This window comes from Watersipora subatra, chromosome 9, assembly GCF_963576615.1.
Source record: "Watersipora subatra chromosome 9, tzWatSuba1.1, whole genome shotgun sequence".
NCBI classification, from domain to species: domain Eukaryota; kingdom Metazoa; phylum Bryozoa; class Gymnolaemata; order Cheilostomatida; family Watersiporidae; genus Watersipora; species Watersipora subatra.
In genome coordinates this window covers 51164156-51188094 of record NC_088716.1, presented here as the reverse complement: position 1 = coordinate 51188094, position 23939 = coordinate 51164156, and the positions used below count along the sequence as shown (strand labels likewise).

The 23939-nt window shown below is 37.8% G+C and overlaps 3 protein-coding genes across 3 annotated transcripts in view; all 3 read left to right on the top strand.

The window, feature by feature from the left end:
- Positions 1-23939, top strand: part of LOC137403750 (uncharacterized) — a 52004-nt gene that overhangs the window by 26752 nt on the left and 1313 nt on the right. The window contains exons 2-3 of the mRNA XM_068089777.1: positions 15861-15932; positions 23037-23136. Of these exons, the coding sequence (XP_067945878.1) occupies positions 15905-15932; positions 23037-23136 (128 nt within the window). The 5' untranslated portion in view covers positions 15861-15904. The remainder of the gene's footprint in view (positions 1-15860; positions 15933-23036; positions 23137-23939) is intronic.
- On the top strand, positions 1837-8284 carry LOC137404111 (uncharacterized). Its single transcript, XM_068090265.1, has 8 exons — positions 1837-2047; positions 2793-2893; positions 3264-3354; positions 4096-4215; positions 6081-6186; positions 6514-6602; positions 7297-7539; positions 7845-8284. Exons 1-8 carry the CDS (start codon positions 1898-1900, stop codon positions 7866-7868), a joined length of 924 nt encoding a protein of 307 aa, XP_067946366.1. The 5' UTR covers positions 1837-1897; the 3' UTR covers positions 7869-8284.
- On the top strand, positions 11688-14657 carry LOC137405183 (uncharacterized). Its single transcript, XM_068091410.1, has one exon. It carries the CDS (start codon positions 11688-11690, stop codon positions 14655-14657), a length of 2970 nt encoding a protein of 989 aa, XP_067947511.1.

Sequence of the window (23939 nt, the reverse complement as noted above, 5' to 3'; positions counted from 1 at the left end):
CAACATCAAAATTACTAAATAGTTATAACTTTTAAATTTTTCGAATAAAAAAATTTTATTTGACAAATCTTTTCACAATTTTAGTTGATTAAAACGATACATTATATTAGTTTTGTACTCCAGTTGTTTGCATCTCGTGTTTATTATCATAACTGCAATAAATGTTGTCCTTATAGAATGTAAATATGATATATAGACCTTATATACCAATTGATTGAACCAATGATATACAGCCCAAATTGGGGCTGTATATCATTGATTGAACAATGGAACGGAAACTACATTATGCCATAATATTGCGTATAGGCTCATAATTTCAGTTCTATTGGTTAGAACTCCAAATTTTTTTTTGCAACTTGATGATAACACCTTTTCTTGTTATCCTAATATGTTACTGAAGTGTTATCAACCAAAAAGCTGACTTGTAGTAGCAGCCAAACTTAGACTTTTCGATTTCCAAAAAATGTATTGATTTGAATCTTATCAATAACATCCTATATAGATTAACCTAATGTGTATATGTTAGTATCAAAATGTAGCTAAGAATGTTACCAACAAGTTACAAAAAACTAAAATGACTTTTCAACAAAGTGTCCTCTGAAATGTTAGTAACACTTGCTCTCATTGAGCCATTGGTATTTTGAATAATTGTTAATATTCCAATTTTAGGAAATGCTTTATAGCTGTTCCATATGTGGATTTTCTCACAATTCAAATAAAGTCTTCACTCTCCATGTCATCCGAGTTCATAAACATGATCCAAGGTTTCGGATAACATGTTTCTGCGGCATGAGTTACGGAAGGTATGATATGAAGTTGGCCCTAAAGTCCTATTTGGTATTTTTAAATCTGGCTAATAAATGTCATGTCATATGATAAGGGTTCTGTTTTGAAATTGAGCTAACCATAATGTAAAAGCCCCATTGGAATCAATTTGCCTGATAGGTTGTCAATTTAAAATACACTGAATGGTAGTTGCTTGTTTTACAGCTATCTCAGTTATAGAAGGCACGTTCGTAGGAAACACAAGGACACTGAAACTCATATTGAATCAATGCCTTTAGAACCAGTTGTAGAGCCAGTTTTAGACCCAGATCCGCAATCTCCTCATCATCGTAACAGTAAGTATAAACTCATTATCAGGAAATTCAGACACTATTGGCACATTCTTCCTAAAATTATATTTTTCTCAAAATGGACATGCCAGTCAACAATAAAACGCAATCTTATTCTTGTTAATTGTTTCAGATGAGCAAACTGTTAGACCTCCTTCACTGGAGAAGAACTGTGCCAAATTTATGCTAAGTCTTGCAACAAGTAATATTCCCAATGTACACATTGAAAAGATTGGTTCCACTGTCACTGAGCTGTTGAATGAACAGAAACGATTGTTAACGGATACAGTGCAAAAAGAACATGGAATAGATGTTGGCGGTTTATTCCCCTGTCATGGATTCACGCGTCTAGCCACTCAACACACTAGAATGCGATACTTTAAAGAGAAGTTCAACCTAATTGTGAGTTTTTAATGTGTTTGTACTAAAAAAAGTCAAATTTTAGTTGACACACTGAATCAAAAAAATTATCTAGCTGTTTGCTGCCTATAATCTAAGAATACAAAGCAAATTCGGAAAAGATGCTGATCAAATCCTTAATATTTTTAAACTAAAGAGTATAATATAGGCCTATAATTCTTCTTGCGTTAACTCTTGGGAGTTTTTAAAAGATTACGATCACTCAGTGTTTCATTTTAGTTAACCATTTAGGCAATTAATTAAGTAATTTGCCTTAAAAGTTAATATACACTATGGCTTTTCCCTATAGTAAGTAAGAACTCAGTTTTATTGTTTTATAGGAGCTCAATGTACCTCAATTTACTGGACGAGAGACCAGGAAAATGGTTGTACAGGCGATTGGGGAAGCTAATTGGTCCCATAGTCACAGCAGACCCAACTACGATAGTGTGGTACTAAAAGTCCTGAGGCAATTTCCAGATAAGAGTGACATCTTCAAAGACGCTAGCTATACCGAAGATAAGGATTGCTACGTGAGTTTTTTTTATAATCGTGAATAGGTCTACTTACTACCGGGCATGTAGCCTACTGTCCTGCAGATTCATTTAGCAATACTTGGCATTGGCGTGCAGCTTTCCACAATTTATTATACAGAAACTTACATCATATCCGTTATCCATCAAGGGTTATTTCGTGTATGTAGAAATTTTCTAAGCATTTGACCCTCTCAGGGAGGGAGAGAGATACCTAATGCTTGTTAAATACCTGTCGGAGTTGTCTACTCTGTCATTTATTTTCATGCATTCACTATGAATGTTAATATGGGCTATTGAGTGATATTTTCATATTTATTATGAGAAGTGTAATAAGTGATCCAGAAAATGTAAGCCCTTCCGTTGATATTTATGCAACTGAAACTGAAATGATTGAGCTTCTAATTGTTGTTTGGGGAGGCATAGCTTCATTTCAGCTTTATATTAGGAATGAAGGGTTAGCTTTATTTTTTTACTATCATAGTAAACGCTATGAGCCAGTGTAATCTAGCGTTGATTTGCATAACCACCATTGCAAGAGTCCAAAGCTGGGTAAACTTTAAATTTGTTTCAAGATGATTGGAAAATATTCTGTCTGATGGACTAGAACTGAGCAACTCTCTCTGGTTTTCATGCTAGCTAATCTATACACATATGATATTTTTATACTCCCTTTTTAGTTTTGTAATCATACTATTTTTTTGCGCATCTATAGTTTATCAGGATCTACATTCTTTGCTTGTAGAAGGTTTTCAAAAGACAGTTATCTTGCAGCGTAAGAAACAAAAGAAGCTACTATGCGAAAAAACAAAAACTCGATCAAGAACCTGCTGCTTCGGTCACCGGGTTCGTATTTTACTTGTTAATTCTCCTCTTTATTGTTGACGTCATAAAAATAATTTAAAATTTACCGTTTGAGATGAATAGTCAATCAGAATCGCAATTTATATTGACGTCTTAGGTTTTGATGATAAGCATTATAATATTGTATGTTTATGTATGTTATAAGCATTATAATATGTTTTTTATGTATGTTATGCTTTTGATCTTTGTTTGAAGTGAATCATTGTAATCTATTATCCGCACATCCCCCTCCCTTTGCAAGGACAAATAGACATCTCAATGTTTCATAAGATTTCTACTCATATAACTCATAAAAATGCGACAAACACTTTGTCTTCTGTAGCCATAATTTTCATCTTTTAATTTCTTACAGGGATATAGTGGTGAGGGCAGAGGCACTAGTGGTTTCTCCGAGCAAGGAAAAGAGGAATTTGCGGGTTCAAAATCTTGACACAATTCCACAGGTAAGGTAGCATAGTTTACTCAATAAGAGTATCAGGGGCTAGCGGTAGATAAAAATTTGTGATCCTCATTGTCTGCGTTGGAGTTACCCCCACTATAAAATAAGATCGAAGTAGCCGCTTATAGTGGGTGCAACTCCAACGCAGACAATGAGGATCACAAATTTGATCTAGGCTAGTGGTACTAATTTATAACCAACATCTTGTGTTGCTTTCAGTAGATCTCTTAGGTGTGTGCAGCTTGCTTTATTGTGTTTTTAAAATATATGAGGGAGTCTTGATTATGCAACAGCCTTTCGAGCGCCTTTTGTTTCATCCGCTAAATGTTTCAAGTAATTTTTGTTGTGGTATTACCATTCTTGTTATACATCATTGTTGCTAATGATCGGGCTCCACTTTGTCGCCGCCAAAATCGCTTCTAAATTAAAGATTTGCTTATATTTCTAATGGCAGCATTCACTGACAGTCGCGTTTCGAATAATATTATAATGAGGCATGGAGTGTCAGTGTCACGGCTTTTAGGGTTCCACTTCTTTGAAAAGGTGGACATTTTTCTAACAATCTATTATGTAACCAGTTATATACTCCCTGATGGCACGGCTAAACTTGATTATTGTTGAAATTTTTATGGTAACTTTTCACCCTTTATAGCAAGTTGAATAAAATTTGTAGTTTTCGTTGATGATGCCCTAACTTTAACCACAGTAAACTATAAGAACTCTATAATCAGTCTTCATATTGCAGAGTGCGGTAAAGGAGATGCTTCGTCCATCATTGTCTATTAGGAAAGAGGCTTTTAAGAACATGAAAGATGGTTGGAGTGGCATGGTTGTTGAGTGGCCAATTTATGGACAGGAGGCTTTTGTAAGTATTACTCTCCAAAATAACATGAACTTTCAAAATTTTGCCCATTCTCCCAGTATCCTATTTTGAGCCCAGGTCTCACGTAGTGTTTTAGTGGATTGATATTAAAAAGCTACAAGCGAAGTCTTTGCAATACAACCTGCACCGAATACCAATTTGCATGAGCTGAAGATGGCTACCTACTTCCAAAGCACAATTTTAAATAAACTTGACTAGACTCGTCACTCTTTATAGTTTCTCAAAGAATAATGTCTTAGTCTTGGGATTAACTGAAACTTTAAATGTTATATATTATTGGAGACCGAGTTGAACTGAAATTCATTGCAAGGGGAAAATTCCAGTTAGTTTCTCTCTATGGAGGGAATTTATAATATGTGCACAGTAATTTATAGTTTAAACGATGGATGACTTGCCGGATTATGGTCAATTTCGGCAGTTGCCTGTCCTATCTGGCCACTGGATTAAACGATTGCCAAGTTTTTATTTAGCACTATTCTGGCGCAGCATTGAACGTAATCCTACCACTGAGCAGACTTACTGCCTATCTATTAGGAGTTTTCTTCTCCATAATCAGAGGATAACTTTATGGTCTTCTAAAAAATCTTCAGCACTCTACTCCCAAATATGTCTTTGGCATAGACTTTGAACTATGTTTTCACTGAAAATGTATGGCATACCTTCTCTAAGTCAGAATTCCTAGCCTGTTTTCTTAGTAATAAGCAATTTCTGAAAATTTATGAGCAAAAAGTTATGAAGTCTAGATTTGTTGGCTATTTTTTAAAAATAAATATGTTTGGGCCCAAAATCAAAGGAATAAATTTCAAGAAAGAGTAAGGTATTGTTTTACTATTATGTATTCCACTCCAACTTGCCCATGTGCATAAACCATTATTGTTAGTATGTGTTTTCTATAAAATTGTAGTTTGGGCTTGTAACATATTCCTGCTGGTAGGACAGTGTTTAATCTAAGGTGGAATAGGGAGAGGGTTAGCCGGAAAACACGACAGCCTTGCCGTGTTTTCCGGCAAAGAGATAATCCTGCACCTCTAGCATTATACAGGCAAATTATGGCAAATCACAGTCAGGGATGTGATTCATAAGCTAAAAAGTTTATTTTAAGCTATTTTGTATTAGCTCCGAACGCTCGCTTACTGTACGCTATTCATTGCCTTCACCATTTAAGTATACCTTAGGTGGTATTTTTATCTATCCACTTCAGTATATAAACACATTTATTTCATAATTTTATGATTGAAATGCTGCCTCGGGCTTTTGCTCAAAGTACTTTGTCAACGACTTCCGTCAGCAAGCTAAAATGAATTTTGGAAATCACATGCCTGCTAGTTATCCATCGTTTAAACTACACATATAAGACAACTCACATTTCTAGCTTCGATTTCATTCATCTGACCCTATGCGTTTAGGTTTTTACAATGTAATTATTACTATCTAAGTAGGCTTCAGCATAATTGAATTTCTAAAAAAATTTCGGCGTTGTGGTCAGGTCAGATATGTGTTTCTGACTGGACATCTATCTGACCACAGCTTTTAAAAATTCACCACCAAAGTTTTTTGATTATATAAATAATATTGTCAACTCGTATTAAGTTTGTTAAAGGTCTATATCGTTGAGGGCTTAGAATTACTTCATGTAAGAGCAGTAAAGTGGTTCATTGAGGGTCATAACTAGTTTTTATTTACGGGCAAGTCGACTGAATGTCGATATTTCTTGAATTCTATAGATTTGCTACAGGAAGAATATTGAAGATAAATGTTTGTACTTTATTTCTCGCTTGCTAAAATGTCTTCTTCTTTCAAATTAGCGTCGATATTTTGAAGTTGCTTATTTTTTTATTGCTTGTTAGCTTATACCTGAGCTTGAGCTCCTTCTGAATCGGGACTTGGATTTGGACGCGTTGGGAAAGCGAGCAGAGGATTTGTTCATGGCTGCATGTCCAAAAGAGACTAATCGTAAGTGTATTTATTATCTTCAAATTTACGTACTTTCTTTGCAGAACAATATGTTACTTTATGCGCTAGCAACGGCTCAATTATCAAAATAATATCAACCGCCAAAATGATATAAGTCGGAGTCGGGTGCCCATGATTTTAGTCAGTATTACTGGCTTTTTACCTCACGATAATAGTAATCTACGGAGTTTGTCTCACCCTATTTTCCATTCCAATGCTTTACATGTGCAGCAGCTTAAACAAGAACTAGTCTCTATTGTTGGAGGTCTTACCTGGTAGTGTGTAGTCAAAAAAAGTTTAAATATAACAAAAATACTTTGTTTGCAGCGAATGATTCTGGATTTGAGAAACTGGTGATCGTGATTGGAAAGCGCCTTGGAGACAAAAAGATGCTGGCCGAAACACCCGAACACAAAGTGAGTGGATTTCTTAGTTCGGTAACTTATTAACGTCATACATTAGGCTGACTATTGGTTCGCAACTCCAACTTAGCGTGTTAGAGGTTATTAGGATGTTTATACAGGAATGTTGTTAACGTCATAAATTAGGCTGACTATTGGTTCGCAACTCCAACTCAGCGTGTTAGAGGTTATTAGGATGTTTCTATAGGAATGTTGTTAACGTCATACATTAGCCCGTCTATTGGTTCGCAACTCCAACTTAGCGTGTTAGAGGTTATTAGGATGTTTCTATAGGAATGTTGTTAACGTCATACATTAGCCCGTCTATGGGTTCGCAACTCCAACTTAGCGTGTTAGAGGTTATTAGGATGTTTCTATAGGAATGTTGTTAACGTCATACATTAGCCCGTCTATTGGTTCGCAACTCCAACTTAGCGTGTTAGAGGTTATTAGGATGTTTCTATAGGAATGTTGTTAACGTCATACATTAGCCCGTCTATGGGTTCGCAACTCCAACTCAGCGTGTTAGAGGTTATTAGGATGTTTCTATAGGAATGTTGTTGACGTCATACATTAGCCCGGCTATGGGTTCGCAACTCCAACTCAGCGTGTTAGAGGTTATTAGGATGTTTCTATAGGCATGTTGTTGACGTCATAAATTGGCTGGACTGGTTTCGGCTCCAATCTGACTTACTTTTTACTGTTTTAGGTAAGCCATTCTCTTCCCCACCTCAAATTTGGGAAACTCTGTGTGGATGGGGAAAAGTTAAGCGTTAGTGAGGACCCTCTCGTCCTGCTAAAACTTCTGGCAGTATTTTACATTGGGGACATCGAGTTTGGCGACGCCAAGAAGTTTGGCCAGCTGCTGGAGTTTACCTTCTTGGGCTCCAGCACCGTGAGAAAGGGAAGCAAGTATTTGTCTGTCGACAAATTTATGGAAAAAATGAAGCGGGTGAGTACCTAATGACTCAGCTATGCTAGTTTTATATCTGTCGAAAAACTAAGTAGGATTCGAATGAATTTCTATGGTAGCAATTTATCATATAATTCATGAGAAGAGAACTCCAAAATGTAACTTTTGGCGCAAAAAACGATTTCAACCAGTTGTAAAATCATTGAAACTAAAATTTCCGAGAACACTCATATCCTAAACTCATTGGTCGAGCTTTTTGCCGTCTTCCTAGTCTTATTTTTAACGTTTATTTTTCATGTTGGAATTATCATAAATCATAGAAACATTTTTTTTCTCTTTTGCAGGAAAGCCGAGCCGACGATGAGTAGGCGAAGAAAAGCAAGTGCCGGCAAAGCCTGGAACGCTATAAGTCTAAAACATAACAACAAAATTCATAGAACACAATTCACACGAAATAGTAACCTTTCCAATCCAGTATGCCAAAGTGACACCACTTTTAGAGCGAATTATTTACGTGATTTGGGGTTTGGGCTTACTCAATGGATTTTATGGAATCGTGCTCTCTTTTATATTATTGTAGATAGTTTTTTTTAATTATTATTCTAAATCGATCTTGATCAAACAGATGCTGTGTGTTTTTCGAGTTATTTAGTGCTTTTATTAAATGGTGTGTGTGTTTTTCGAGTTATTTAGTGCTTTTATTAAATGCTGTGTGTGTTTTTCGAGTTATTTAGTGCTTTTATTAAATGTTAATAATAAATTATATATACTCGCTGTTTAAAAATATCCTTGGCTGAAAAAAACGCAGAGCTGTTTGTAAAGTGATTAAACTTGTAAACACTTGCTGCGTTCAAATTTGACCCTAAAATATAATGCGCCAAGCGTGTAAAACCAGGTTGCAATGCTAAATGCACTCAGCGTGTGAAAATCGTCTTCGTATAGAAAACTCAGTCAATGTTTAAAAACTGCAATTTTTAAACGCTAAGTGCGTACATATTTTGGTTTTATGATTAATGCACAGTGTGAATAGAAATTGCCTTGAAAAATGACCATCAGCAGTGCGTTAATTTTTAGTTGCACATCGCATAAAACGATGAATAGAAGTGTGTTTTTATTGAATGAATAGCGCATGGACATTGCATAATTTTCGAGTGTGTAGTTTTTCAGGTGCATTGAAAAATGACCATCTGAGGTGATTGAATACTGCATAGATTTTTTTTACAGTGTATCTATAAAAACTGCCTACATAAACAAACTTCTTGGACTGCTACACTTGCTTTTTATTCATAATAACAACCATAAAATCATCATTTGTTTAGTGAAGTAAACCATATCAGGCTTAGCTACAATGGCATCAAATGTCAGTCTAATAGACTTGAGTGTAAATGAACTCTCAGCTGTTTTAGAAAAACCATTAGGTCAAACACAAACTGCCACACCATCTGAATCTGTTAGCTCTGTTAACACTGCCACAACTAGACCTAAGCGAGATTGTAAACCATCTCAGATTGCAATTGAAAGTCAAAAAAACCAACTTGCCTTCTCACTTCTCGCTGCAATTAAAAAGGAATTTTTTGATTTGATTTGATTTGATTTTTATTGCGTAATAATAACATGACAATATGAGTAAAAAAAAATACACAGAGTAGCAATAGGACATGCCAGATAGCCAGAGGCTAGAGTCAAGGCAGCCCCAGCAAGCAGTAGGAAAAGAAACAGAATCAGCGATAAGCGCACACTCCGGAGCACCAGAGTCAGGAAGGACAGTCCCAGGACGCCCACAGGCGCTCCACCAACTTCGCCTTCAGCTGACCCGGAGCAGAGCCCGCACAATCACTCAAAAATTTATTATATAATTTCATTGCACTAAAAAATATCGATCTCTGTCCCTTAGAAGACAAACACTTTTTCAACTTTAATTGATTTTTACTTTTTAAACGGGTATCTTGACAATGATCTATCATAAAATCTTGCAACTCTTCCATGGGGAAAGAATTTGTTAAAAACATTAGCAGGCGATACTGGAATAAAATTTCAATTGGCATTATTTTTAAAATTTTAAAATTTTTGGAAACTGTTTGATTTGGTTTAAAATTGAGTATTATTCTGATTGCCTTTTTTTGCATGATTAAAAGTTTGTTTAAATCAGTTTTGTTGCCGTGGCCCCAAAACTCGATTCCATAAATTAAAAGAGAATAGAAAAAACTAGTACAAATTGATCATGGTTGATTTGTCTAGGTAGGGGCGAATGAAACGAAATATTAGTAATATGTAATTAAGTTTTTTGATGAGACTTTGGATGTGTTTTTTAAAAGTCAAGTTGTTGTCTAACGTGATACCTAAAAATTGAGTCGAATCTTTGATTTGTAGTTGAGAATTGTTTAAAGAAAGGCTTAGATTATAATTTTGAGTGTTTTTAGACGGATTTTTGAAAACTACTTGAAATGTTTTACTGTTGTTTAAAATGAGTCTGTTTGATAGGCACCATTCATTAATAATATTTAATTCCTCTTGGAGTTTAGAATTATCTGTTGAAAATATATTGGTGTCATCTGCGAATAAAATACAATCCAAAGCAGGTGCAGCATTTACTAAGTCATTTATAAAAATTAAAAATAAGAGGGGTCCTAAAATTGATCCTTGTGGGACACCAATCGTAATTGCCCTCATTTGCGAACAATCAGTATCTGTTTTGGTAAATTGAAATCTATTTTGGAGATAACTTTGAATAAGAGTGGAAGACTTTACACTAAAATTGTAGTAAAAAAGTTTGTCAATTAAAATTTTGTGATTAATCGTATCGAATGCCTTTGAAAAATCCAAAAATACGCCCTGAGTTATATTACTTTGATCTAAATTAGTATATAAAAATTCCATTAGACTGTTTATTGCTGTAGTGGTGCTTTTACCTTTTCTAAAACCAAATTGTTTAGGCGACAAGATGTTATTGGTTTCTAAAAAATCCCGTATTTGCAAAGACAAACATTTCTCTAAAATTTTTGATAAAGCAGGAAGAATGGAAATGGGCCGGTAATTAGATGGATCTGATCTATTTCCTTTTTTGAATAATGGAGTCACGCGAGCTATTTTTAAACAATTTGGGAAATTAGATTGTTGTATAACAAGATTTATAAGATGTGTTAAAACTGGAATTAGGACTAGTTTATTTTCTTTTATTGCACGGAGAGAAATCCTATCATAGCCGGTTGCTTTAGGAAGACTGAAAGAATCAATTATTTGCAGTGTTTGGTAGGGGTCAATTATCTGGAAGCTAAAATCAATATCATTTACACAGTTGTCCATAAATTTAGAAAAGTGAATATCGGAAAGTGGCAACTCATTGGCCAGTTTATTACCAACATTTACGAAATGATCATTTAAGGTCTCAGCTATATCTTGCGAGTCTGTTAGGAGTTTTCCATCTTTGTTTATGCTCGTTGGGCTATCTGAATTTTTAGAGTCTCTATTTAACAATCTGTTTATGAATTTCCACTTTTCGTTTTGATTATTTTTACATTTGTCAAATTCTTTTTTATAGAATTTAGTCTTCGCAGTTTTAATTTCATTTGTGACTAAATTTCTGAAACTGTGGTAAGAGGTGTGGAGCGAAGTATTGAAAGGTTCTTTTTTGCATTTAATGTGCAATTTTCTTCGCTTATTTATCTGTTTAAGTAGATGGTGATTCATCCAAGGTTTTAAAAAGTTGAGCTTTTTCTGAATTAAAAAGCATCGATCATATTTCTAAAAAGTTTCATGCTAATACTTCTCTTGAGGTCCTTGATGAATACATCGCCACTATTGAAGCAAAATTGGAAGCCGTAACGTCTGACTTTGAACGTCTTTCTCAGTTATCAAACAATAAAGTTGAGAAGAAAATACAGCAATATTTTGAGTATTTTGTTGGCGAAGCCGGTTCAGCTGTTCAAAAGCTTATGGCAGCGCGGCACATTCTGGAACAAGAGGAGGTGCAGAGCGAGCTTGAGAAAGAAATGTCTGCGCTGGAGGATTTCATTGAGAAACGCAACTGACACAAGCAACTAAATGGAAATGTTGTACAGACTGAAAATCAAGCAAGCGTACTACAGATCACAGAAACACCACAGCAGGAGGGCCGGGACACAACTCCCATACATGGATGTGAGCCTGTCCAATCAACACCATTTGATGCATTACCAAAGTCAGAATATATGGGATCATCTGTCATTAAGACCCAAGCTATCAACTTCGAAGCATACGAGACACCTCAGAAAAGCAGACACACGGAACACATAAAACTATGTGTTAAGGAGCATGGAACTACACCCCCACTACAGCAGCAGGAACTAAACGACAGCATTACGCAACTTGCTCAGAACATCGCTATGGGAATCAGAAAGACAAAAAAGACAGAGATTGAACCAAGCATCTTCACTGGCAACCCCATCGAGTTTGATGATTGGGTGTGCGATTTCGATAGCTACTTGGACTCAATGGGGGTTGAAAACGGAGAAGAAAAAATCCGCTATCTTAAAAAGTATGTCGACGGACCAGCGAAGGAAGCCATTAACAGGCTTTTCCTAGTAAGAACAGATAGAAGCTACAATGAGGCAAGAGAGAAGCTAAGATCAAGGTTTGGAAATAAATTAAATATTGCACGCCACATGAGACAGAAGCTTGACAATTGGCCAAGGATTCTAAGCGGCGATGTGAGAGGGCTGCAAAAGTATGCAGATTATTTGGAAAACTGCAGAAGCAGCATGTCTTCAGTCTCTGGACTGAAAATATTAGAGGATCCCCAAGTGAACGAAAAGCTCTCTGCGGTACTTCCTGATTGGGAGCGTCGTAAATGGGCATCTAAAGTCTATAAAATACAGAAAAGTACTGACAGGTATCCAAGGTTTGAAGAATTTACATATTTCTTGAATGAAGTAGCCAAGATGCAGGCAATCCCACTTCTTCAGAACCAGTGTCCTAGACAAGGAGATACAACAACAAACAAAAATGAAGCCAACCAACACACCAACCGACGGCAAAATCAACAACACTCCTTAGTCAAATCTTTTGCAACCAACCATGCTCAACAAAATAAACCAGTCTGTCTATTTTGTAAAAAAGATCACCAAGCGAGCGAATGCTTTCAACTGTCGGAATTACCGTATGAAAAAAGGATAAAATTCATTGAGAATAACATGCTTTGTTACCGGTGTGTTAAACCTGGACATGGATCTTCTTCATGCCCCAATACGATGAAACTGAAGTGTAAAAAATGCCACAAGTCAGGACACTCGACAGCTCTTCACAAAAGGAGAGAAGACTGGGATGAGGAATTCAAGCAAAATACCAGAAATCAAACCAGACAACCAATGCATACCCAACAGAAGACTCATGACTACCAGGCTAAAATTGAAAGTAAGGAACAGCTGCCTTCTCAAACAACATTAACACAGACAAATGATGCTTCAACCAGCAAGGAACAACAAGTTAGTTGCAATAGGAATACCATGCTCTCTTCCAAGAAAACGCTGTTCAACATGGGAATGCCAGTGTATGTCTCAACGGCTGAGGATCCAACCAACGAAGTTCTCGTCTATGCCTTCTTTGACTCAGCATCTGATCATTCATACATCACATCTGATTTAGCAACAAAGATTAAACTGAAGACTATCAAGACTGAATCACTCAACATGGAGACAATGGCGGGTAGAACGAAAAATGAGGTCAGAGAATTTGGCAACCTCATCATCAAGAGATTCTTTTCAGGCGAAGCGCGCTTGGAATCTGCCTACGAATGGCCATCCATTCCAAATTCAACTGGTGAATTTGCCAACACTCTCAATGTTAGGGACTACACACACCTGGCAACTCTTGCTAATTCTCTGCCACCACCGATGGACATTCCAATCGGCCTGCTTGTAGGTGCTAACTGCTCCACTGTGCACTACCCTCTAGAAGGAATAAAAGGGGAAGACCACCAACCTTTCGCAGTAAGGACAAAACTAGGATGGATGGTATTCGGAGTCGAGGCAAAACAGCACATGCAGGTGAGTTGCTACAGAACATCCGTGGAGGAAGATGCTGAGAAAGAAATGATGTCTGAAGATGACATTAAATTCTTAGATGTTATGCTCAACCAGACCACAGTCACAAAAGTTGGTTCATATCAGATGCCTCTACCGTCTAAGTCTCGACCGATTCTACCAGATGATTTCAGACAAGCACAGCGACAACAAGAAGCGTTGGTTAGACACTTTGAAAAGGAGCCAAGTATAGGAGCAGAAGCCATAGTGCAGGAGTTAAATGAGGAGTTGGGAGGTGTGAAACCTTCTCGAATAGTATGGACTTCATCAAGAATTGTATCGAAAGACAAGTTTTCTATAGACGACATTCAACACGAGTCAGGAATTGACCCATATACCTCTTCCAAGTACCTCATTGACGCTCTCTTCATCTCTATGAATGACAAACTTAGAGATAAAAACATTACAGCCACTACTACGTGTCTAGCCTTGATGCGATCAGGCTTATCCCTTGGTATCCTGTCCTGGTGGATTTGGTTTCTTCTTGCGCCCATCAGCCTGATGAGGCTGTTTATACAAGCATTTACTTGGGAGCAACAAATTCGGAGCATTAGAGCTGCTCTGGAAGGTCAGCTGAGCAGACACAGTGCCCGGCTTACAAGCACCAGGCTACGAATAGCTTTTTACGAAGCCATGAACATTGGTAATTCAAGGCCTATTTCTGTAGAGGCTCTCAATGACCATGGCGTGCAAGTCATCACCCTAAATCATCTTCTGACCTCAAAACCAGCTCATTGCACACCCTTGCCTGAAAAATTTGATTCGACAGAAGTATTTGGTCAAAAAATGTGGCGGAAGACTCAGCAAATGGCTGATGAGTTCTGGACGGCATGGAAAGATAGTTATTTACAACAAATTACTAAAAGGCAAAGGTGGGAGCGACCACAGGAAAATCTTAGAGCTGGGGATATTGTCTTGGTAAAGGAGGAAAATACACCTCGGTATGAATGGCCAACTGGTAAGGTCATTGAAGTGACACAGGGGGAAGATGGAAAAGTGAGAAGAGTGAGGGTACAAATGGCCGCATCGATCCTTCACCTGAAGGGGTCGGTGCTAGAAAGGCCTATCCAGAAATTGATTCTTCTCCTCAAAGCAGAATAAAAAAAGCACCAAACAAATGCACCATGACATCCTATAGCAGTTACGATCGCGTGTTATAATATCATATTGTTGCATATTCTTAGTTTTCCTATGAGTACAGGTACATGTCTGTTTACAATAACAATATGATAAAGCAAAAAAAGAGAAATGTATTGAATAATCCTATTGTTTAATTTTAAGAAAATTAAGGTGGGAGTGTAGCGGATTCCACTGAAATTTTGCAACAGCTGAAACTGTTGTGCTGTGTACAATCATACCTGTTTACTTTACAAGCATGCAATCACGCTTCCACCTAATACCTATCATACGCATCACACTATCAACTTATTTTCATTACGAAATGTTATTGGCAGCAAGGTGCAAAGTACAAATATCGCTATAATCACATCATCATAAACAATTCTAAGCACAGCGCAGTTGACCAGAGAATATGATTCAGGCAGTGTTTTGTCAGCATTTGCAAAATAGAAAAGAATCGTTTGACGATGATTCCGCAGGAAGCTATCTGAACCTTCTGCTTGGAGATTGGCTGGGGTTGGTGGCCCAGGTTCGATAACCAATGAGACCAAACCCTTGTTTTTTTGTTTTGTTTTTGTTTACTGAATTCTCCCTGAAGCTCTGGTAGATGGTAAGCTCTCCTGGTCAGTAGGCATCAATATCTTCAGCTGATCACCAGCATTTTATTTCACTCTTACATATATTGAGTGGTTACATTTAATTAAGTTAGTCTACTCGCCAACAACTATTTACTTAGTGCAAGCCAAGGAGAACAAAAGGTTCGTTTTATTTTGTTTATCAATGGATTATTTCTCGTCTTGTCACTGCTTTTGGGAAAATTGTTGAGATCTGATTTTTGCTGCTATAATCTTTGCTTACTTCAATTATCATTTATGTCTCAATTTATATTCTAGCATCGTGATTTGTGTTTTATTCATGTTAACCATTTTCTTATAGACTTCACGTTGCTGACTCTAATAGGAAAATACAATATAGAAACAGCATCAATCCACAAACAAATCAAGCTGCTACTTATTGTTATATATTGGATAGCATCAGTAAAGTTCCACGCTCTCCAATTAAGCTTGCAGGGAATCTAGCAGACCCAAACTGCTATAATATGTCTCCTTTTGGATTGCTCAAGGCATAACCTTGCACAGTGGAATTGATACCTTGCTCATAGCCTTTGCTCTGTTCTTTTTGTAGAAACTAGTATCCTCGCAGTCTCACAAGTGATGTAAGAGATTGTCATGTGTGCCAATAAATTGCAGAGAATAAGTATGTACACAATAATTAAACCATGGAAGGCGAATGATTGGTGCAGGTGGTGGTGTCCGCACGGTGAAGTTGAATGTCACAGGTGTGAATCCTGTACGATGCAATCTTCTTTTCTCAACATACAACTGCGGTGTTGGATGGATGGACACAGCTCTTATTAAAGTATAGATAACGAACCTCTGCACTTGAATAGTAACAAATGTGTTTGTAATAGTAACATTTGTGTTACGAAGAAGGTAAACGGTTTTTAAACTCAGTTTAATGTCTGTAGTCAGTCATTAGCCCAACTACTGCACTGTCTTTTTTCATTGTTTTGGTAATATTTTACAAACAAGCCATTTTGCTGTTCAGTTGACTTTATGGTGGTTGGAATAATCAGAATTTGTAAACACATTCCTCATTAATTACTCACTGGTCTCATCTGTCAAATAGATATTTGAACAAAGAAATTTTCAATCAGATTTGATGTTTCTGTTTTCACTATAATGCTTTGATTTTTTCACTTGCATCTATTACTGCATATATACATTTATAATATGTACCAGACTATAGTGGCAAGACTGCCACTAGCAAAAATTGATGAAAGTATTTAGCAGCCAAATCGGAAAGTGACCTTTAAAACGTATCATTCAGAAGAGTAGGTAGGAAACTCTAAAACATTCTATATGTTTGATCAGGTAAAGGAGAGCTTGATAGTATTCATCATAAACCAGGGAAAAATATTAACAGGTATTAAAATTACAGCAGTCCTCAATCGTGGTTTATTATATTATCAGCAAGGCCGTGCTATCATCAGCAAGGTCGTACTATCATCAGCAAGATCGTGCTATCATCAGCAAAGTCGTAGTATCATCAGCAAGGTTGTATTATCACCAGCAAAGTTGTGCTATCATCAGCAAGGTCGTACTATCATCAGCAAGGTCGTACTATCATCAGCAAGATCGTGCTATTATCAGCAAGGCCGTATGATCCTCAACAAAGTCGTACTATTATCAGCAAGGTCATGCTATCATCAGCAAAGTCGTACTATCATCAGCAAGGTCGTGCTATCATCAGCAAAGTCGTACTATCATCAGCAATGTCATGCTATCATCAGTTAAGTCATGTTATCATCAGCAAGGTCGTATGATCTTCAGCAATGTTGGACTATTATCAGCAAGGTTGCGCTATCTTCATCAAGGTCAAGCTATCATCAGCAAGGTCATGCTATCATTAGCAGGGTCAAGATACATCAGCAAAGGTCGTACTATCATCGGCGAGGTCATGCTATCGTCAGCAAGGTTGTGCTATCATCAGCAAGGTTGCAAACCTTGCATACTATCATTAGCAAGGTTGGTAGGACAACCTCAAAGATGATAGCAAAATCATCTTACTACAGCTCATTAAAAAAAATCTTAAACTTTCCCCATAGTAATATTATATATATAATATTCCATATATGTAATACTTTTGCTTCAGTCACAGATCACGCTCTAAGATTATGTTAACTTTGAGTACATAAAATTTTTAGTCCATCTTTTACATATAAATCTCAAATTTTGTGTATCTGTACGTCCTTCGGTATGTCCGGCTATAGCTATTAAAATCTTGAAATTAAAAGGGCGCTGTTATATGTTGACCATTTGAAACACTGGTTTACTTTAGGCTTAGAAATTGTGACTTGCTTTATTGGCAGCTGAAGCTGAACTGAAGATATTGACATTATGCAATATGACAAATATACAATTGTCCTGCACTCAAACAAGTGCAGTCAAACAGGTGCACATAAAACAGATACACATAAAACAAGTACACATAAAACAGATACACATAAAACAAGTGCACATCATAACAATCCTTCCCTTCTTAGATAAAAGAATCGAGATACAAGTCAAATTTCTATTAGCATATAAATTTTCCTTTTCTCACACTAATACTAACAGCTAAACTACAAACATTAAAATAAAATAATAAGAGAATTGAAACAAAAGCAGCATGTTAATAAAGCAGTTACAAGCATATAATAATAGCATAAGCTAACCAGCCTATGGTAATGCCTCCACACAATTTTCTCACAAAATTTGAGGTTGAGAGCAAGTGACCTCCAGTGACAGGACCCAGCCGCAGCACAGACAGCACGCCCAGCCCAAGTGCAAAGCTACCACTGGCCGACACGGGGTTAGCCATCCAAGGGACCAAAGAAACACTAGCACATAAACAAAGAATCCCATGCTCTACCACTAAGCAAGACAATACTTATTTCAGAGAGTTCAAATTACTGAGCTACTGGCTAAGGACCATTTAGTGGGCAACAGGACAACCAAACCTCAAAGGAGGCTTTCTCTCCCTTATGGATCTCCCGGTCTTTAAATTAGCATCAGTTACATTTCCCTCGCCATTCTCACACTCTTGGTGTTGGGTTATGTCAGATTCTGTTTGTGATTTAGGGAATTTTGTAACCTCAGTTACATTTCTACGGAACTGTCTTCCATTTTTCTCACTGTTCACAACAACCTCTGACCCTTGTCTAGACACAATTTGATACCTTTCAGGACTGAAAGTTGGACTGAGCTTGTTTGTTTTCTCAGCTCTTACCAAGACAGTATCACTGACAGCAATGTCATTATTCTGAGCACGGTGTTTAGCATCTATGTACTCTCTAGATTTCATTTTAGCCAAAACCTGCCGATCCCGAACTTCACCATCTAGATTAGGTTTACAACGCTCTAAGCATGGAAGTTTAGTACGCATTTGCCTATCCGTCATTAGCTCTGCTGGTGACACACCAGTAACAGAGTGAGGCGTAGATCTGTAAGACATGAGAAATTTTCGAAGCTCACTCTTGAAATTACGGCCAGAATTTTGAGCAATTTTAAGTGACTTCAAAAGAGAACGGTTTTGCCTTTCTACCTCCCCATTAGCAGCAGGCCAGATTGGAGTAGTTGAAACCCAGAACACCCCATTCTGTTTCAAACATGTTTGAAACTCGCTACCAAACTGTGGGCCATTATTGGTTCTCACAGATAAAGGAAGACCCCACCTGCTAAATATGTCCTCACACGCCTCTATAATCTTGGCTGCAGTAGTAGACCTCAAGAAGCAGATCTCAAAATACCTGCTGTAATAATCGACAATAACAAATATACTTTCACCGTTAGGTAATGGTCCTAGAAGATCGCATGCAGTGTGTTGCCACGGTTGGTCAGGCAATTTAGTACAAGAAATTGGCACAGGTTTATTCGGCGTGGACACCAACAAGCATTCAAAACATTGATTACAAATCTTTTCCACATCTTTATCCATAGATGGCCACCAAACTTTGGACCGCAAGCGCTGCTTTGTTTTAGTCAAGCCTAGGTGACCTTCATGAGCTAAGCTAACTGCCGAAGTTCTCATTGTTGTTGGAATCACAAGCCTATTACCACGCAAAATGACTCCATCACACTGGCTCAGCTCTGGTGACACTGCTTTGTATATAGGTAAGCATTTGTCCCAGCGACCATCTAACAAAGCCTGCCTTACTAATTTCATTTCAGGACACTCAATAGCTTTGGCTTTAATTTGAGAGAAAGTCAATGCCACTGGAACTGATTCATTAGCCATCATCATTATGTATGAGTCAGCAACGTTAGCAACGGAGCGCTCATTGTCTATACCTACAGACAGTCTAGAAAGGGGGTCAGCTATGTTCTGACTACCTGGCTTATACACCACTTCATAATTGAACGCTTGCAACCTAAGAACCCATCTCTCTATGCGCGGAGTAGGCTGAGATGTAGATCTGTTAAAAATAAATTGCAAAGGCTTATGATCTGTTATGAGACAAAATTTGATGCCAAGTAAATACAATGCAAAATGTTCACAAGCCCAAACCAGCGCCAGGGCTTCGCGCTCTGTTTGTGAATAGCGTCTCTCTGTTTTTGTGAGACTTCTGTGACCATAAGCAATTACCCTTTCCGTTCCATTTACATTTTGTACTGAGAACTGCCCCCAGGCCATAAGGACTCGCATCAGCAGTTATGCTGGTCTTAGCATTAGCATCAAATAAAGCAAGTGTTTTACTGTCAGCCATAAGTGCTTTAATTTTGCAAAAGGCAGCATTTTGCTCTTTTTCCCCAAATAAAAGCTGTGTTTTTCATGGTCAACCGCAGCAAAGGTTCGGCATGTGTAGATAGCTGTGGCACAAATTTCTCCACAAAATTGGCTAGCCCTAGAAAGCTTCTTAGCTCAGATACATCTTTAGGCACTCTAGCATCTGCAATAGATTTCAATTTCTTTGGGCAAATTTTCACACCTTTGCTTGAAATATTGTAACCTACATAGGAAACTTCGTCTAAGCCAAACTGACATTTGCTAGCATTTAATGTCAACCCAAGTTGCTTTACTCTCTGCAAGAATTTGTGTAACCGCTCATCATGTTCTTCTTTACTCGAGCCATATATTATAATATCATCAGCATAGTTCTGGCAGCCTGCCAAGCCAGATATAGCCTTTTGTATTTGATACTGATATATTTCCGGGGCTGAGGCAATTCCAAACATTAGTCTTTTATACCGGAACAAACCAAAAGGAGTGACAAATGTGGTGATACTTTTAGACTGGTCATCTAGTTCAAACTGATGAAAACCCAATTTCAAATCAGCCTTACTGAACAGTTTAGCCCCATTCAGATTAAACAGTAACTCTTGTATGGTTGGAATAGGATGCCTTTCCCTCACAATTGCCTTGTTGGCTTGCCTCATGTCCACACACAAACGAATGTCATTGTTGTCTTTTGGCACTGTGACAATAGGACTAACCCAGGGAGTGGGACCTTCTACCCTCTCAATAATATCAGAAGCCAAAAGCTCATCTATCTTAACTCGGGCTAAATCTCTATGTCCAAATGGCATGCGCCTTACAGGTTGTGCAACAGGTTTCACCGTCGTGTCTATGTGCAATGAAACCTTAAAATCCCTTAGACAACCAACACCCGCAAAACATTGAGGGTACTTGCTAATCCATGGCTCCATACCCAGGCCAGTAGAGCCGCCTGAACTGCAACTGTTCACCCCACCAGCCAAAGGACCAACTCTCAACAAGCCCAAACATTCAGCTGAGTATTTGCTTATTAGTGTGGCAGCATTACCATTGAAAATGTAAAATACAGCAGTAGTAAAATTGCCATTAGCAGGAACAAAAACATCAATGTTAGCCTGACCAAGTAAATCAAGATGCTTAAAACTACTACCATAAGCGTACAGTTTCTTGTTTGTCTGAACTATCTTAGCATTTACTGACTTTGCTGTGCATTTGTCCATCAGGTTACAAGAAGTACCTGAGTCTACAAGTGCTTGCACAGCCACATCATTTAATTTGACTGAAACCTTACCGGACACAGAAGAATTATGTGGAAACACTTCACTAGTTGTGTTGATATTAGTGTCAGTAACAGCAAACAAAGTGTCTGTATAATAATTGTCTTCTCGTTGTGTAGATGATTCCTCAGAAACGCTATTTACAATCTTTTTCTTCTCTTGCTCACAAAATTTAGAGCCGGCGTAATGTCCTTTCTTTTTGCACACCTTGCAGATTCGGTCTCTCGCTGGACAGTCTTTCGATGATGCCAGATGCTTTGGAGACTCGCATCTGTAGCATATTCTGTTATCATCACTACTAGCCAAACCAGAAAATTGTTGTCGAGATTGAACACGCTTTTTATGATTTTTACCAGATTTACTAAAGATTCTATTCACAGTATTGTTACCACCACTACTGGAAATAGCACTATTTCTTTGTGCCTGGATTTCATCTGCCTGTTTAACTACAGACTCTTCCGTGCTTGCTAAAGCTAATACAGTGACCAAGTCTAGTGTTGATCCTCTCTCCAACAACTTTCTCCGAAGTGTTAGCAAAGGGCATTTCTCAATTACCTGGTCCCTAATCATCGTATCTCTGTCTTGAAACTCACAGGTAACAGCTAATTGTTTCAGCCTAGTGACATATGAAGCAACAGTTTCACCGGAGTTAAATCCAGCCCGTCTGAATACAGACCGTTCATACGGTATGTTTGTCTTCGGTGTGAAATATAAGTCAAGAGCTGCCATAGCCTTAGTATATGCATCACCGTCTGTTCCTACCTGGAGAGTATTGTATATATCCTGTACTTCCTCCCCAGCACAGTCCAACAGAATGGCACGCTTTCGCTCGGCATTTGTTACACCACGCGCCTCAATGTGATACTGCAGAGATCTCCTCCATTTCTTCCATCTCGAACCAACAGTCAAGGGCTCAGTAGACACAAAAAACGGCTTAACAGTACTGTCAGAAACAGAAGCCATTACAAAGTTCCTTTAATCCTCGTCGCCAAATTGTTATATGTTGAGCATTTGAAACACTGGTTTACTTTAGGCTTAGAAATTGTGACTTGCTTTATTGGCAGCTGAAGCTGAACTGAAGATATTGACATTATGCAATATGACAAATATACAATTGTCCTGCACTCAAACAAGTGCAGTCAAACAGGTGCACATAAAACAGATACACATAAAACAAGTACACATAAAACAGATACACATAAAACAAGTGCACATCATAACAGGCGCATTCTGCTAGATTTGTACTCACTAAGATTGCAACCAAAGGTTTCGAACCCTGCATCTAGCCATCAAGCAACGCTGTTTTTCTCTTATCATACACCATATACTCTTTTTTCGATTGCCCACGCTAAAGGACGTCTAAATCGCCCTAAACATCTGAGATATGAAGGTATGAGCTTGAAGCTATATTCTTTACAAACTAAAGCTGAAAAAATAATAAAAAGGAGAAAAAAGACAAGCTTGAGGTAGTTCCCTGGCCTCTGAATGATCCATGTTCTATCAGGTTGTGGGAGTGGAGTATTATATATACATACTGTAGCAACAGCTGTAATCCTACTAAGAAATTTCTGATTAGTTCTAGCTTTAGTGGCAAGTGAACCGCTGAGGCTGCCCGCTGATACCTCTCCTACCAGTAGGTAGAATGTACAGCCTCGGCCACTAAGGCGACCTAGCTGACCAACTTTTCAGAGGAAAACAAACACCAATAGGTTTTGATAACATTAGAGCAGGGTATGGAGTAGGCCTACAGTCGACCTTGCTTTTTTAGACAACAATTTCCCGAACTTTCAACTGTTTGAAAGACATCCAGGATGTGGACGATTGTCCGATGTAGACCATGTCTGTTCAAAGAATGACAACTTGGCAAGGTGGGCCTCACGACAGATGACTCAAACGACGTGTGTGCATTATTTTTTCACCAGTTTCTACCCACCTTGCAAGTGTTTATGCACACTGTACCATATTGTAGTCTAGGAGTATATGTGTGAGACAGTACAGGCTGTTTAATGTACAGCACTCAATTATCAATGTCCAGACTTTTCCATTGTTCAGACAGGGTGCAGTCTTTACTTGTTCGCACCAATGAGAGTTGTCTGTAAATGATTGCTGTTTAAAACTCTTCAATTTTGCCACTCAATAGCCTGAGGCCTGAAGAAAAAATGCAGAGCAAGAAACAGATCATTCATTAAAAATGCACCATTGAGTGAACCTTGGACAAATAGATCTCTTCGGTGGCTTTTGTTCAGATGTCTGTGCAAACTGCTGACAGTTTAATGCTGCTAACATCTTAAAACTGGTAATAGCTTGAATGTCTCATATCTACCTTATATGGAAATACTATTGAGAGAATAATTTTTGATAACCACCAAAGCTACTGAAGTTATGCTCTCATGCCACACAGAAGGCTTGCTCATAAGAATACTTGTCTTTAAATAACATGAAGTCAGCCTCAAGTCGATGATAATGGTTTTGTTACCAAATGCTTGGAGAAGACACAAAGTATCAGGTCGTAACAAGTTGATAAAGACAATCTCTTCAAGCAGAGTTTACCAAAACTTTTTAAAGTTTAAAAGCTTCCGGCATAAATAGATTCAACCAGTTCAAAGATATCTAGTCAGCTGTGGTTTTTGATGGAATAGTTTTATACCATCCCTAGGAGGAGCTTTAAAAT

Excerpts from the sequence above, each read along its gene's own strand:
- LOC137404111 (XM_068090265.1), top strand. The coding sequence starts at position 1,898 with ATGGTTGTACAGGCGATTGGGGAAGCTAATTGGTCCCATAGTCACAGC. Across the intron at positions 2,894-3,263 it reads CCTGCTGCTTCGGTCACCGG|GGATATAGTGGTGAGGGCAG; the intron begins GTTCGTATTTTA and ends AATTTCTTACAG. Across the intron at positions 6,187-6,513 it reads ATGTCCAAAAGAGACTAATC|CGAATGATTCTGGATTTGAG; the intron begins GTAAGTGTATTT and ends CTTTGTTTGCAG.
- LOC137405183 (XM_068091410.1), top strand. The coding sequence starts at position 11,688 with ATGGGATCATCTGTCATTAAGACCCAAGCTATCAACTTCGAAGCATAC.